General features: G+C 45.2%; 1 protein-coding gene across 3 annotated transcripts in view; it reads left to right on the top strand.

Moving 5' to 3' along the window:
* Positions 1-14,776, top strand: part of HECW1 (HECT, C2 and WW domain containing E3 ubiquitin protein ligase 1) — a gene marked incomplete at both ends in the record, with an annotated part of 618,153 nt that overhangs the window by 301,010 nt on the left and 302,367 nt on the right. The window contains one exon of one of the 3 annotated variants that reach the window (XM_082632478.1): positions 4,607-4,651. The exons of the other annotated variants lie outside the window; for them this stretch is intronic. Within the exon in view, the coding sequence (XP_082488604.1) occupies positions 4,625-4,651 (27 nt within the window). Of the gene's footprint in view, positions 1-4,606; positions 4,652-14,776 lie in introns of those variants that run through there. 3 annotated transcript variants of the gene reach the window in all.

Here is a 14,776-nt window from a genome sequence, read left to right on the forward strand (position 1 = left end):
GTTTCAGCATCTTATCCTCATTGTTGTCAGCTGATGAGTCCTTCCTGCGATGCCAACAAGAGGGGGTGATCTAGTGAAACTACTGAATACTTGTTCTTGAGATATCCCAACAAGAATTGCTTTCTTGGCCTCCCTGGTGGCGCAGTGATTGAGAATCCGCCTGCCGATGCAGGGGACACGGGTTCGTGCCCCGGTCCAGGAAGATCCCACATGCCGCGGAGCGTCTGGGCCCGTGACCCATGGCCGCTGAGCCTGCACGTCTGGAGCCTGTGCTCCACAACGGGAGAGGCCACAGCAGTGAGAGGCCCGCATACTGCAAAAACAAAAAACAAAAACAAAACAAAACAAGAATCGTTTTCTTAAATTAGCAAATGTAATTTTTCTGGTCTCTAAAAAGAAATACGTTTTTTATAGTCTCATTCAAAACATGTACAAGGGAATGAATTCGTCCTTCCCAGGGAGTCCGGTGTGGTATACTGGGAGTTTCCCCCGGGGACAGGAACGCATATGCACGTTATTTCTTCCTCTATTGATCTGCTCATTCACTCAGTCAACAAATATTTATCAGATGGTGGTCACTGGGCTAGGGTGTTTGCAGGTGATAAAAAAGAGGGTATTAGATTTTCTCGAGGGCTTGAGGCTTCTGAAATGCAAACTGTAGGTCTTTAAATGTCTCTGCAACTTGGCATCCCTCATTGGAACTCAGCAGATCCTAGGTGTCAATCATCCATACTGAGGAGGAGTTAAAATGATTGATAGTCATGATGGTGGGGTGATTGAACTAGCTGACCGGGTTTCTGATGATATGAGATACATCCATTTAAAGGTAGTGTAAATTCTTTTTCAGTAGCACAAACCTCCTTTGAGGGCCAGCAACTCTGGGGCTCCTTTCCTGTGATGCCCACCTACAGGCCAGAAGGACCCGCAAAGACCTGGCCACCCAGAAGGTGGCACCTTGGTTAGACTTGCCTCAGAGGGCTCCTTAGAAATGAGGAACCCAGTGCCAACCAGAATCTCTGGCTTTCTTCAGGGATGAGGTTATGAGTGACTTTTCCTTGTATTATCTGTGTGGCTTGGCTTTTTAAACAGCAAATGTACACTGTTTCTATAACTACAAAAAAAGTTTTAAAACTATGTCATCTTGTATGTTGCTCACTTTTATCCATTCCACCTGTGAATGATCTTGATCTCTTCCTCAATAATCCCCCACTTATCAGATGCTGACAGAACGGAACAGGAGGGAAGCAAAACTAAAACAAGTTTGTTTTAGCACATGATAAATCACCGTGTGGTCTGAGGGCCAGTGTCTGCTCTCTGGATTGGGTTTTTAATCTTAGCCCATTTGGATTGGGGCAGGATCAATATTGGCCCTGGAGTAATATCTTAACTGGTTTATTTGATTTTTAATGATGGTAACTTCTACCCAGGTGACATAGTAGCGGAGGCACAGTGTCCCCACCTTTCCATATTTCACAGCTTTTGCCACCTTTCAGCCTTGACTGATAGAATGGCACTGTCGGGGGTTTTTTAACAGGGTGCGAGTGTGGATGCCAGGGGCTTGGAGAGCTGACACAGGGACCCATGAAGGAGCAGCTCGTCGAGCACTGTCCTTGCGATGCAGTCCCTGCTCTCCTGGAGCTTCTACTGCAGGCACTGCTGCCAGGGTCTTCATATGTGTCCTTCCCACTTGACTTTCCTGCCACTCTGTGCGCTGGGCTCCAATAGTGTTCCCCAAGGGTCACAGCCCCTGGAGAGCAATAGAAGAAGTGTCTAGAGCTGCATTAAATCACTGGTGCGTTTGAAGGAAGAATTGTCTAATCTCAGGTTATTTATAAGGTACAACTTTGCTGATCACTAATACGTTCAACTGTCATTTCTTGTGGGGTTTTTTCTGCTTGAAATCTTTGCACTCATTCAAGGGAAGAGCCCCTGTGGATTTGTAAAGCTTAGGCTGGTTGAAAGCAGAGGATAGAGACATGTCTGGTTGCTTTCATGTAGACAGGCCACTTGGTGCCCATCTCATTCCTTAATTTCCTTGAGCTCCAGCTTATTCCTGAGGGGAGAGGGTTCTCTCTGGGTCCTCTTTGGTAGGGTGGCATGGAATTTGGGGATCTAGAGATGGGTCCTTTTTCATCTCGTTCACTCTGTTTATAAAGTCTCCACTTCTGCTCTCTTCCTTCTTTGCCAGAGTCAAGCTTTGCAGTTAAACAGTTAGTAAACTGTAAGAAAACAATTTACGGTAAACTGTAAAGTGAAATACACCAGTATCTCCAGGGCTAGGTGCTAAATAGGTAATGTCTAATTTGAATGGTTTTTTTTTCTTTTCTGCTTACTCTCCTAATGTGTGTGTGTGTGTGTGTGTGTGTGTGTGTGTGTGTGTGTGTGATTAATTGGATCAACATTTGGCTTAGGGAAGATGCAACAAAAGCCTCCTTTAATATCTTCTAAAGTCTAGACTGTGAGTTCCTCAAGGGTGTACACAGTCCCTGATCATTCATTCATTTATTTGTCCAATTCTCACTGCACGTAGAGAGCACTCCTTGGACAGCCCCAGCTCTGAGAATTCCAGGTCATCTTTGCAAGACAGATGTTAAACAAATTACATACCTAGTTCTTTAGAATTATTTTCAAACCTGCTAAAATAAATACAGAATTCTGTTCCAGCGGCATATGTTCTGGCTGGGTGTGAGAGGTGGGGCAGGGTGGTCCCAGGGAGACCAAGACCTGAAGGTTGTGGAGAGGAAAGGGCTGAGGGAAGCGTGTTTCAGACAGAGGGAACAGCATGCTGCAGCCTCCAAGAAAAGAGAGGTGAGTGTCTCTGAAGGCTGTGAAACTCCCCGAGTGGTCAGAGGGTGGGGAGAGGGGGAAGCAGCGGGGCCGGGGAGGAAGCAGGGCCAGATCCATTTGGCACGTTTGTCTGCAGTTAAGTCTCGAACTGGTATTTAGCACTTTAGCCTAAAAGAAGTGTGAAGCCACTAAAGCAAGGAAGTGGTGTGGTCAGATGTTCCCTTTTTAAGAAGCATTCTGCCTGTTGCAGAGGATGTCTTTGGGGTGGGGTTGGAGACCAGTTAGGATCAACTGAGACTGGAAAGGAAAGGGAGGCTTGGGCCATTACGGAGGAGGTAGAAATGGTGAAAAGCAGATGGATCTAGAATGGTTAAGAGGAATGAGTGAGTGAACTGGGGGCTTGGTTGGATGTAGAGGATGGTCTGGGGGGGAAAGAGGACCTGGGGTGGATGCCAGAGTTCCCAACAGGAGACCCAGTGGATGAGGAGACCTTACTGAGTCAGGCTTGAGGATAAAGATCCTGAGCTCCTTTTGCCCTGTGTTTGGAGGGCTCTGAGAAGTCCCAGTGGATGCTGGGTTTGGACTTCAGATGAGAACGCTGAACTGTCAACGAAACGTGGATGTTGTCAATATCCACAGAGTAATCGAGGCCATGGGTGGGAATATAGGGGCCCTCGTGTGGATATAGGGGGATCTGGGGACTTCCAGCATGGGAAAGACTGCAGATGCAGCTCATCTGGGAGCAGCCTAAGGGGCAGCTGGGAGGCCAGTGGTCATGTCAGGGAAAGGGGCCTCAGCCACGCAGAGCCCAGGAGCGCCCAACGTGACGTTGGAATAGAGCAGAATCTTAGAATATGGAGGCTGAACCTCTCTCTCTTTCCTATTCACATCTGCTTGGACCAGGGACAGGAAGATAATCCAGGCACACAAAATGCAAGCTTGCAGCTCATTTCTTACATGAACCCATTTATCAGCAAAGCTTCAGGTTTCACTGGGGTTTTGGAAAGCTGGATCACATACCGCTTTCTTCTGGAATAAGGCCATATTGATTACTCTGACCACAACTTTACCTTCAGAGGAAGGTGAGTGAATAAAATGAGAATTTAAAACTCAGGAACCAAAATGATACCCAGATTAAGAGGACCCTGGTGGAATACCAGCAGCAATTTTCCTACGCCTGGCATCTCTCTGTTCAAGTCCTAATTGTTGACATGGTTTCTCTATTGAAAGTGCTGATGGCGTGACTAGTGACTGACATTTGGGGTGACACGCTGCAAGGGGATGGGGCTTCCTCTTGAGTCTTTCACATCTGAGTAAATGCCTGAGTGACTAAAGGCGCCTAGATAAGTCAGTGATATTTTCAGCAGTTTAACTACAGATCTGGTTGTTTTCTGGTGGAGGGGGTCTTACGAGTGGAACATATCTGAGGATGCTTTTAGGTAGTTTTCTCAGAAGGCTGGGGGAACAGAACTTTCCCTCCCTTCAGATCCCACATCCCCAAATCCTTGTTTCCTGAAAAGGAAAAATAATTTTTTTTTCTAGACTCATGATTCTTACCCCTTAAATTTTAAAAATCCAAGTCAAATGATTCACGGCATAAAATAAGGCTGCTTGCTGAAATTTGTCCATTTTTTTTTTCCAAAATGAGTATGATCTTCGTGTAATCTTTCCTTGTACATGTCCGCTGCCCAAACCAGTTCTCTTGGCAGGGGTGGGGGGTGGCAGAGTGTTCTTCACGCGGGTGATATCGCTGATTTTGTTTGCTTGGGATACACGCTGAGTTAACCTCGTTGGACTTTTCCCCAGGAATTGATGCGCGTACACGTGGTGGGTCATTATGCTGCTGCACCTGTGTAGTGTGAAGGTCAGTGTGTTTTTCTGATTATAAGAACCCATCCATGTCATTCCATTATAAACCCACTCCACTCATAATGGAATGTGCCTCAACCCAGAGCCCTTCGCGATTGCCCCAGCCCAGGAGTTCTCTCGAGTGCAGCCCTGACATTTGAGATCCATCACCCACCCGCCTCCCCCACTGCCTGCATCCACCCCGACTTTGACTGTGCTCCATTCTGAGATAATGTGGTTTGCATGTCGAGTTCCTCTTGTGTGATGTGAACGTCTAGTTGTCACAAGTGAATTTGTACCTGGAAGCGAACACTCTCTGATGGTCCTTCCAAAATCACAGCTGAGAGCTCTGCTGGGCTGTGGGTCATTACCTTACAGTTGATATGGACACAGAGAAATATGCCTGGAGACCAGAGCAACGATTTCTCCTGCTGACTCAGAGTCGGGCCGGCTGCTGGGAGGTTGTCAGGTCATGGCAAGGGGCCTCGAGCAGCTGGTGGCTCTCCCAGAAGGACCTTCCTCCAGCCCCCTCAGACTTCCCTCCAGGTCCTCTCCTAGCACTGCACAGTTTTACAATTTTCAGTGGCAGCCCTGGTTTGTAATAATCACAGCTCACATTTACTGGGCACCGTGCATCATGATTTGTATAGTATGCTTTTCTTGCGTGACTTCCTCTCTCCACTCATAACAATCTGAAGAGGTAGGTACGACCGTTGTTCCCATCTTATGTATGAGAGAACTGGGTCACTGCTCTAAGTCTCCTGGTGGGTAAGTGAGGAACACGAACTCAAATGCGGCCAGCCTCTCTGAGCTGGACTCCCGGCCCCTGATGTTGCTCTGGGAATATGCACACAGCCAATCTTTAGATGAGGCTTTAAAAAAATAATAATAATAAAAGCTCACATCTGCATAGCTCTTCACAAATTTACTAAGCATATCCACACGCGGATTCAGCTAATCCCTGAAATAACCATGTGGTAAGGAGAGGGAAGCGGGGGATGTTTCGTGAGCATCCTGGTCTTGCCCAGCTTGCAGGAGGAAGAGAGAGCCTCAGACTCAGCTCTTCTCTTCCACCCCACCCACAGGGCACCACTTCCAGAGCACCCAGAGGGGAGCTTTCTTAATTAGTGAGTTTTGAGGAACACACTTAGAGACAAGCATTTAATGTGTTGTATTCAGGAAGCATTAAATTAGGGCTTAATCATGTGCTGCGAAATGTCCAGGGGCGGTCACAGTGCAGTGACTTTAAATGCCCTTTTCTTATTGCACGTCCCAGTTGGTTGTGCTGTCAGCAGAGTTGCTTTCTCGAAGTTCACTCAGTTATTCCCGCCCCTCGTCTTCCCCAAGTGGAGAACACTTGACTTTTGCTAAGAGAAAATTTTCCCCGATGCGCAGCCCTCTCATCCGTTTACATTCCCCTGGGACTTCTGAATTTTCTTTTTGGCTGTGAAGATATAGTGAGAAGTATTTTTAAAATATCACATAGTTCCTTTGGGTGCATTTAACATTCTGGGAGAATGCCCCCCGCTTTCCTCTTTCCAAGACTAATGTCCTTGGCAAGTGGAGGGCTTCCCTGTCCTAGGGAATCTCAGTTCCTGTGTGTCTTCAGATACAAACCTTGCCTCGAAAAAAACCTCTCTGAATCCAATAGCGAAGCTACATGGGCACACACATCATCTCAGGGGATTTTATTCAGTGATGCAGGAAACACAAGAGTCGAATATTCTCCCCTGACATTTATGTGAGTGAGCTGTCCCTGATTAACAGGGGAGAGAAGACAGCGATCACAACTGATGCTCCCAAGGGACTTAGTTTGTGAAATGTGAGCATAGCCACAACCTCCTGCACAATGGTGATGCTAGAAACCTGAGGGGACAGACCAGCTGCCTTATTTCCAGTTGCCGTGGAAACTCACTTTAAAATTCCCTGCCCCAAACGCTGCAAGATAAAGGAAATCTTATGGCCCCATAACTTTTGCCTTCTTCGCTTAAATCTTCAAAGTCGAAAACGATCCTAAGGTTTTCTACACCTCTCTATAATATTTTCCAAGAAGATTCACCATGTTACAAAATGAGTCTGCAGCATTACTGGCTGGATTTGCCAAAATATCTGGAGGTGAACTAGGGATCATTTAATTGAGCATTTAATGTAGATATGCTTTTCAGCTTCTGGAATGGTCCTCAGCAGGATAAATGCTCATCTCTGGAAGAAGATGAAGCATTCATGCTAAAACCAGTGGTTCTCAACCAGGGTACCTCTCAAACCACTAAGTATAGCTTTGCATGTAGAGTCTGGGCATTTGCATTTTGAAAATGTCTTATAGGCACCTCTGGTTGAGAACCACTGGTTACAGCTGGTGGGAACTAAGTCTCTGTGTGTCTGTGAATAAGAGAATGGGAAAGAAATCTACACTGCCTGTCTTTATGCTACAAAGAGGATCTTCTTGCTCAAAGATAGCCTGTCAATGTTCCTTTTCAGAAAAACAAACAAAAAAACCTTAGGCTTTACACGTTACAATGACTAGCATCTCTGCTTGTCAGGTCCACGGGGACGTAGATGCTGGTTGTTCAAGAGAGAAGTAAAGCCTGGGAGAGAAGAAGGAAGTAGTCCCTTCCAGCCTGGTGACCCCTCAGGAGCAAAGCCTGCCTGTTTTGAGACACCCATGTTGTGTGGGATCAACCAGGCCCTTGTACCCTCTCATAGCTCAGGGCCCCCTAAGAAGACCACGCACACCCCAAGGCTGAGGTGGGCCTGAAGGAGTTGTCTAGGTGTCAGTTGCCACCCTCCTAGCCGCCGGGCGAGGAGTCCTTTCTTAAAGGAGCAGCTCATCTGCAACGCTCTCCAAAGACTCCAGAAAATCTGTTCTTCTGGGCTTTTCAGAATTTGGTCAGAAGCAGCTGGAGTAGAGATAGCACTGAGATATGGTCCTTTGCTGGAATTTACTGCCTTATGTGGAAGGTTGGGGAGGGAATGGAAGAAATAGAGAGAAAAGCATGGCTCCTTAGATTTCTCTCTGGATCAGGGCATGTGCTAAGTGGACAGACTTAGAAGAACAGGGCATTAAATTCCAGGGATCTTAAACCTTCTCCTGCCGAAACCGAAGCCCAGAGAGATAGTGTGTTATCCAGGATCACCCAGAGATGGCAGGGCCCAGGGGCACCCCAGGCTCAGTCCTGAGCTCCACTCAGCTTCCTGTCTGTTCATGACTGCACACTCCACAGACCCGTGTCTGCTCACAACTCCTGATATGGAATGTTCCTGACCCACTGTTTCTCCTTGACCCCAAATTCTGTATGATAAAGGACACCTCATGGCTCCATAACTTTTGTGTTCTTGTTTACATCTTCCAAACTGTAAAGGATCCCAGGATTTCCTACAACTTATCCCCACCCCATCAGGTCCACAGGGGTGAGCTCCGTGTCTAGAATGTATTAGTAGACAGAGGTGTGAATCCTTGGGCTTCTAAAACCCGCAGCCGGCTTCCTTAAATTTCCTCTATATCTCTGTCTTGCTTTTCAGTTACGGTATCATCCAGGCATAAAGGGAAAAAGTCATCAGAAGCCTTCAATTCCACCCCACAATTTGTCATCTTAACACCAGTAGAAAATCAGTATATCATTCATTCTCTACACGTATTGATTTGGAAACTCAATTAAAAAGCTGACTGTTGCCCTCCCCCCTCCTCCCCCTCCCCCGCCTCCTTCTCAGTTCCTCCCCTACCCCACCCTACCCCACCCCACCCCACCCCAAAATAGCCTTCAATTTCCAGAGTCCTAAGCCACTGTATTCCAATGACTACTGTAGCTAAATCTCCCTGCATGTGAAGCCGCAAGCTTTCAACTTCACTGAGTTTCAACTTCACTGAGACCACCATGGTCTCCCCTCTAACCTTTCTCTGGTCACTGCCTTCAGTTCAGCCCTCCTGGACTATGAGAGATAAATAGTGTGATGCCCACTGCTAGTGAGTGAGCTGGGTCATGTCCTTGGCAGAGTCAAGAAACTATGTCAAGGAGACCAATAGCCTTGGGTGAGTCTGGAAGGGGTCTGACCTGACAAAGGATGCCTTCTTCAGGGACTGCTTGCCTCTGCCCAACAGGTGATGGGCGCCCCTCCCTCCCCCAAAGTCAGATCATCTGGGGAGCCTTGGTTCTCCCTGTACCTGAAGGGAGAGCTCTACCACCAATATTTTCCCATTAGGAGGCAGTAGCCTCAGCACAGAGATAAGACTGCCATGCTGACTTGCTCACAGCCTGTCCCAATGATTGTTCTGAGCATCATCCTGATGCAGCAGCCCCAGAGGACCAGACCATGCAGGCTCAATGCCCAGCAGGGCGGGAGCTGCAAGCACAGAGCGAGGCCAGGGCATTGAACAGCTTTTTGGTCTGCTCTATAGAAGGTGTCTTGTTTTGAATACATAATCTGTCCTGTTCTTTGGAAGTAAGTGTTTTTACAAAAGGTCTGGACTGCCCTTTAAACATATTTTTTTCTCACTGAACAGGAAATATATTTCTAGTCCTTTTGTGGATTCAACTTTAGAAAGGGAAATTGGTAGAGGAAGGATGCTTTTGTGTGAAATTCAAAGACTGGTTTAAACTAGGGCATGCACATTACATAGCTATTTTCCTCAGACGGCAGGTGGCCAAAAAACATGCATGTGTGTCTGTTTTGAGTTTTGTTTATTTGAAGTAGTGTATAGTAAGTGGTTTTGTTCAAGCAAAGGAGTGCCAGCTTTATAGGCAGCCACAGATGAGATGCCCCTCTTGCTGGGTAGTGCCAGATTTAGAGCCAGAATTTTCTTTTTCAGAAAGAACTAGAAGTTCCCCAGCATTGCTTTTTATCCCCTCATGTCCAGTTTGTGTTGTGCAGAATTCTTAGAGAATGCAGCATTGCTAATGTCCTGCTTCAGTCTCAGTACAGCACTGTGTGTCAGCAGATATGGCTCCTGGGTCTGTTTGTTCATCTATGCTTTCTTAATGAATGTTCTTGTTTTACACGATTTCAAATAATAAGTCAGTATTTTCATGATCACAGCTAAATACACATCACAAATGGATGTGTATTTGCTTTTCTCTCTTGCAGATTTTTTAAAACAAAGTAGAAGTAGGATTGGGAGTATTTTATTCTCCTTCAGATTTTCGGATAGACGTTATCCTGGGTCACCCTGGCCGAAAGCAGCCTCATGAACCACTAGTAATTGGACATCAGACTCTGGAGTAAAGGCCCTATGCCACAAGTTCATCCTGGCTTCGATGTTTTAGATGGAGGCATGTACCAGTCATTTATTATTCACTGGGCACCTATTAAGCAAGCACCTACTACGTACCAGACATGGTAGAGGTGTGGAGGAGACAGCCAAGAACAGACAGAAAAGCCCCAGCCCTCATGAAGCATTCATTCTAGTTGAGGGGAGGCGTTGTCAGAAAATGAAGGTCACAAATAAGTTTATAACATGATGTCAGGAATGGAGAAGGGCTAAGAAGAAAGAAAGAACAGAGTAAAGATGGATGGAGAAGAGAGGGCTTGGGGACACCCTGTGTTCACCTGCTCTGCTACTTCAACCCACCTCTGGGTTCAGTCTCTGAAAACCCATGCTGTCTCTGAATTTGTGTAAAAATATAGCCCCATGGTCACCACCTCTATACTCCCTAATGACATTATTTATATTTAGCTGCCAGTGGCTTTATTTATTTATTTTTTGGATGTGATTTTGTTGATGACTTAAAAAAATGGATAATTTTATATAAAATTTTCGAATCATAGCTCCTTTTGAAACAAAGCAAAAGCTCTTGCAGCCCTGGACTCATGTTCTGCTTGGCAGCGGTGGGCAAGAGCTAAATGAGGGGGTCCCTGTTAGGACCTTCTGATCGTCATTATTCTCACTTAGCTCGCCTCCTGTTGGCCTCTGAAGGCAGCCATGGTTCCAGACCGTTTTGTTGCCAGCCCTGCACATGTGCAGGACAGTGATGTCTCCAGTATCAGGACCCTTCCTTACTAGATGGGCACTGTGAAACTTTCTCCTCCTTCCTTCCGCACCAATCACTTTCTGTAGATTTAACCCTCTTTGCCTGCTGCAAGGGACTATCAGGGCGTTGCCAAGCTCACATAGTCCCAGGTTAAGTTGGAGAAGCCATCTAGTCGAAGAATGAGCCCCATCCTTTTGCAATCCCAGAGTGCTTTCATTTGGCCCATCAGAGCAGGAGACTTAATGCAAGTCACCACACCTAGTATATTTTCACTCTGGACAGTCACAGGTCTTAGAGTTACGGTTTCATTACACTTCCACCTAGTTAAAACGCAAGCTCATTCTCTGGTTATTTCACCTTTTGTCCCTTAGACAATTCCACCAACAAAACCTTCCCCAGACTTGAACAAAATGCATTAACCAAAGCACATGCTTTGTTCCAATTGCTGTTTATTTTCATTTCTATGTGGCTTTTCAGAGTACCATGCCATTCATCAGCGGACAGGTAGGGATGTGACCACAGCAACTACAACAAGCAGTGTCCCCTGAGCTAGACGGGGCACGTGCCACGGGAGCCTTGGCTCATGGGATCCTCCCAAGAAAGTCAGCGTTCAGCAGCACCCTCCTTCTTGTTCCAGCTGGTCAACGAGTGTTGGCCTAGAATTCACTCATTTGACTTATACAGACTATTTCCAAATGTATATAAATAGCATAACCGTATGTTTGTAAGCCCTCTAATCAATGTTTAAATGTACTTTTTACTTAAACGAATAACCTTTCCCTACTCCATAGTAGATAAAAGAGTCTTTGCTGGGCCATGAGTCCCCTATGTTGCTTCTCTCATGTCAGAAGCATACCTCTGAGTGTCCTTCACACTCAGTATCCCCATCAGTGATGGGCAGTCTGAGGCCTCACTCATCAGGCCTGTGCTCATTCTTCTGAGTGGATCTCCTCATAGCCACCCTATGTTACAATTGCCTATACCCAGGAGCCAGCAGCTTTAGCACCATCTGGGAGCTTAGAAATGCAGACTGTCAAGCCCACTCCAGGAATCCTAAATCAACATATGCATTTTAATACGATTCCTGGGAAATTCACGTGGACCTTTAAGTAGAAAAAGCATAGGCTTCCACTATTGCCCTGGGCCCCATCCACTTCCCCTCACAGCCCCTTGTACAAAACTCCTTCAGCACCAAATGGACATTATCTGATCAATGGTTATGAGTTCCCCACAGTCAAACACAGACCCACACATTTTGTGATCTTAATTTTTATTAGTTATTACATTCAGCTATAGGTAAATGCTACCATATCATTAGCAACTGGCCTCAGTATAAAATATCCTTGGGAACTAAGTCATTCATATGAAACATTTAAATGGTCATTAAGGGAAAAGTTATCTTGCAGTATAGTTTAATAGTGGAGGTAGAATGTGGAAAAGCCAATTAAAGTCATTAAAAGACAGTTGTTCAGTTAAGTAGATTGTTATTGCCAGGCAGGCAAGACAGAAAAGTGGTTAAGAGCTGACAGATTTCCAGTGGCTAGCCTGGGTTAGGGTCCAGCTTTGCTCCCAGCTATGCGACCTTGGGGAAGTTACTTAGCCCAGTCATTCACAAGTCTGCCTGCTCAGGATAACCATCTGTAGAGCTTGAAAACAAATTTCCAGCTGCCTGGGATCCATCAGTAGAGTCCCTGCTTCAGTAGCTTTTATGTGAAACCCAGGTATCTGCATTTTTGAAAAGTCCTCAGGTCATTTTGATGCACAGCTGAGTTTGGGAACCACTGGCAACTTCATGGAGCCTGTAACCCCTCTTTTCTCAAAGGAGGATAATAAAAGAGCAGTCTTGTGGGTTGTTGAGAGAATTTAATGGTAGCATGAAGGGAAAAGTCCCGTCTCATGCCTGACGCACAGTGGTGGTCCAACATCAATAGTGATGATAATGATGATGACGGTGATGCTGATGATAATGATAATGAAGGTGCTGGTGGTAACAGTGATGATGATGCAGGCTGCATTTACACACCATCTGGATATGTACAAATCTACATCCTGTATGAGCTTCACTTTATATATGGGCCTGAATAGAGGTCCATTAACAAATTGCCAGATTAAATATGATTTTATTATGGCTGCCGGTAGTTCTGCAGCAGGCTTGAATCCACCCTTTTAATAATTCTGTTTTACATTTGTTCATTACTTTCAAATTTCCAAGTGCTTTAATGTCCATGACCTTCCCTCCAATCATAAGCGGTGGACAGAGCTATCACAGGAACGTATCGTCATTTGATAACTGAGGAAACAGGCTGAGGGAAGCAAGGGGCTTGCTTAAAGCTGCCCACTGAACAACGTGGAATGGAGTTCAGGTCTGTGGACTGAGGATCTATGTAGAAAGACCGCCGTCTTTCTACCAAAAGCTCATGTTAAGGGGAATTTTCCAGGCAAATCTTGACCGACTGTTAATAAGTCTCCCCAGGTTAGATTAACAATTGTCTGGGAATATCTTTGTTTCCTGAGTCAGGTTCCAATTTCATCTTATCTTTGGGTCTTTTCAAATCTGAGGAGACCAAACACAGAGGATCCTTTTTTCACTGGAGAATCAGTGACCACGAAGGGTAAACTAATAAAGTCTCACTTAAGTGAAAAATAACACAATGTAGGCAATTGTTAGAAGGAAATATGGCATGGTCCACTAACCTTATATTGTAGCACGTGTATCTGCAATTTTTCATGTATTCCCTCAAGTAATTAATTTTATGAAATATTTCCAGGTGTTCTTTTCTGCTTTCCCAGCCCTCTTGAAAATATCTGACATACCAGACAAGCACTCTCGCTGGAAAGTTATGTCAAGGAATTCAGCAGAATATACTAGAAAATGCACATGTCAACATTAAGTCAATATACAATCTAATGACATCATACACACAGGAACTCAATAAAAACCTCCTTGTCTCCTCCACTGCTTTCTTCAGCAGACAGTTCAGGCCCCCAGCTGCCCTGGAACATGCTATGTGAAAACGGGCAGGGAGCCAGGCCCCTCTCAGCTCTACCTCCATTGAATTATCATTTCTCTCCTCCCACTTCCGACACTGGTCTCCCTCCCCAAGAAAGAGTCACACTCTACTTCCTTGCAAACCACAGAACCAATGGTACCTGTTGTCTGTCTACATTTGTCTCCACCACAGTCACTTATACCCCTAAGATCCTTAGGTGTTACTAGAAGGAGGGATATTTAATTGCTTTCTCTGGGATCACTTTGTCTTTCTTCACTGGGCTGCTCAATAGCATCTCTATTCACTCAGTCCAGTAACCCACTCCCTTCTTTATTGCAGACATGTGTGGAAAAGTACAATGACAAGTCAAGAAGGAGAAACACAGTGTCCTATTAATCAATACAATGAGTTAAAAATTAGAACCCCAACTCTATATTATTTAAGAATTAGGGCATCTAAAACCTGAATAAGTTTGCCCAATGGGATCCAAGTTGCTAGCTCATTTGTATTCATTCCTTATCTGAAATTCTACTTCCGAGGAAAAAAGTTTGAAATAATAACAACTGAGGAGTCAAGTAGTGTTTCAGATACTACATTGCCTTGAGAACTTCAGTCACCACTGTATGCAGCAAGATTTATTCCACAAATATGTACTATTTAACATGTATTATTTATTCATAAATATTTGTGGAGTGGCTACTATGGGGCCAGATGCTGTGCTAAGTGTAGGTGATAAAATGGTGAGCAAAGCCAGCCCTGACTTTCCAGGCTTACAGTCCAGTGAAGGGGAAACTCATTCAAATCATAGCCAATAAGGGTATTCTGAAGGCAAAGACCATAGCTCTGTGAGCACAGACAAGGGGAGAACTTTACCTGGATTTAGGAAGTGTCCTTGAGGAAGGGATGCTGCCTTGGAAACGGAAACATGAATTGTAGTTGATTAGATAAGAGAGGATAGTATCTCTTCCTTATTGATGTCATCTGCTTCTAAGAAAATCTGAACCTCATTATTTACTATAGACAGGTATAAAAATAAGACAAGCAGTACTTTTTAGTTGGTCTTTTCTAGAACCATCTTTTTAATTTTCAAAGTGTACTGCTCATTATCTTGTATACCAGCTCCTATTATTAGGTAGGTAGATTTTGACTCTTTGCTCTGGGCAATTGCTTTTCAAGTTATTGCATACT

The sequence above is a fragment of the Mesoplodon mirus genome (assembly GCF_964341445.2).
Source record: "Mesoplodon mirus genome assembly, chromosome: 9".
NCBI lineage: Eukaryota > Metazoa > Chordata > Mammalia > Artiodactyla > Ziphiidae > Mesoplodon > Mesoplodon mirus.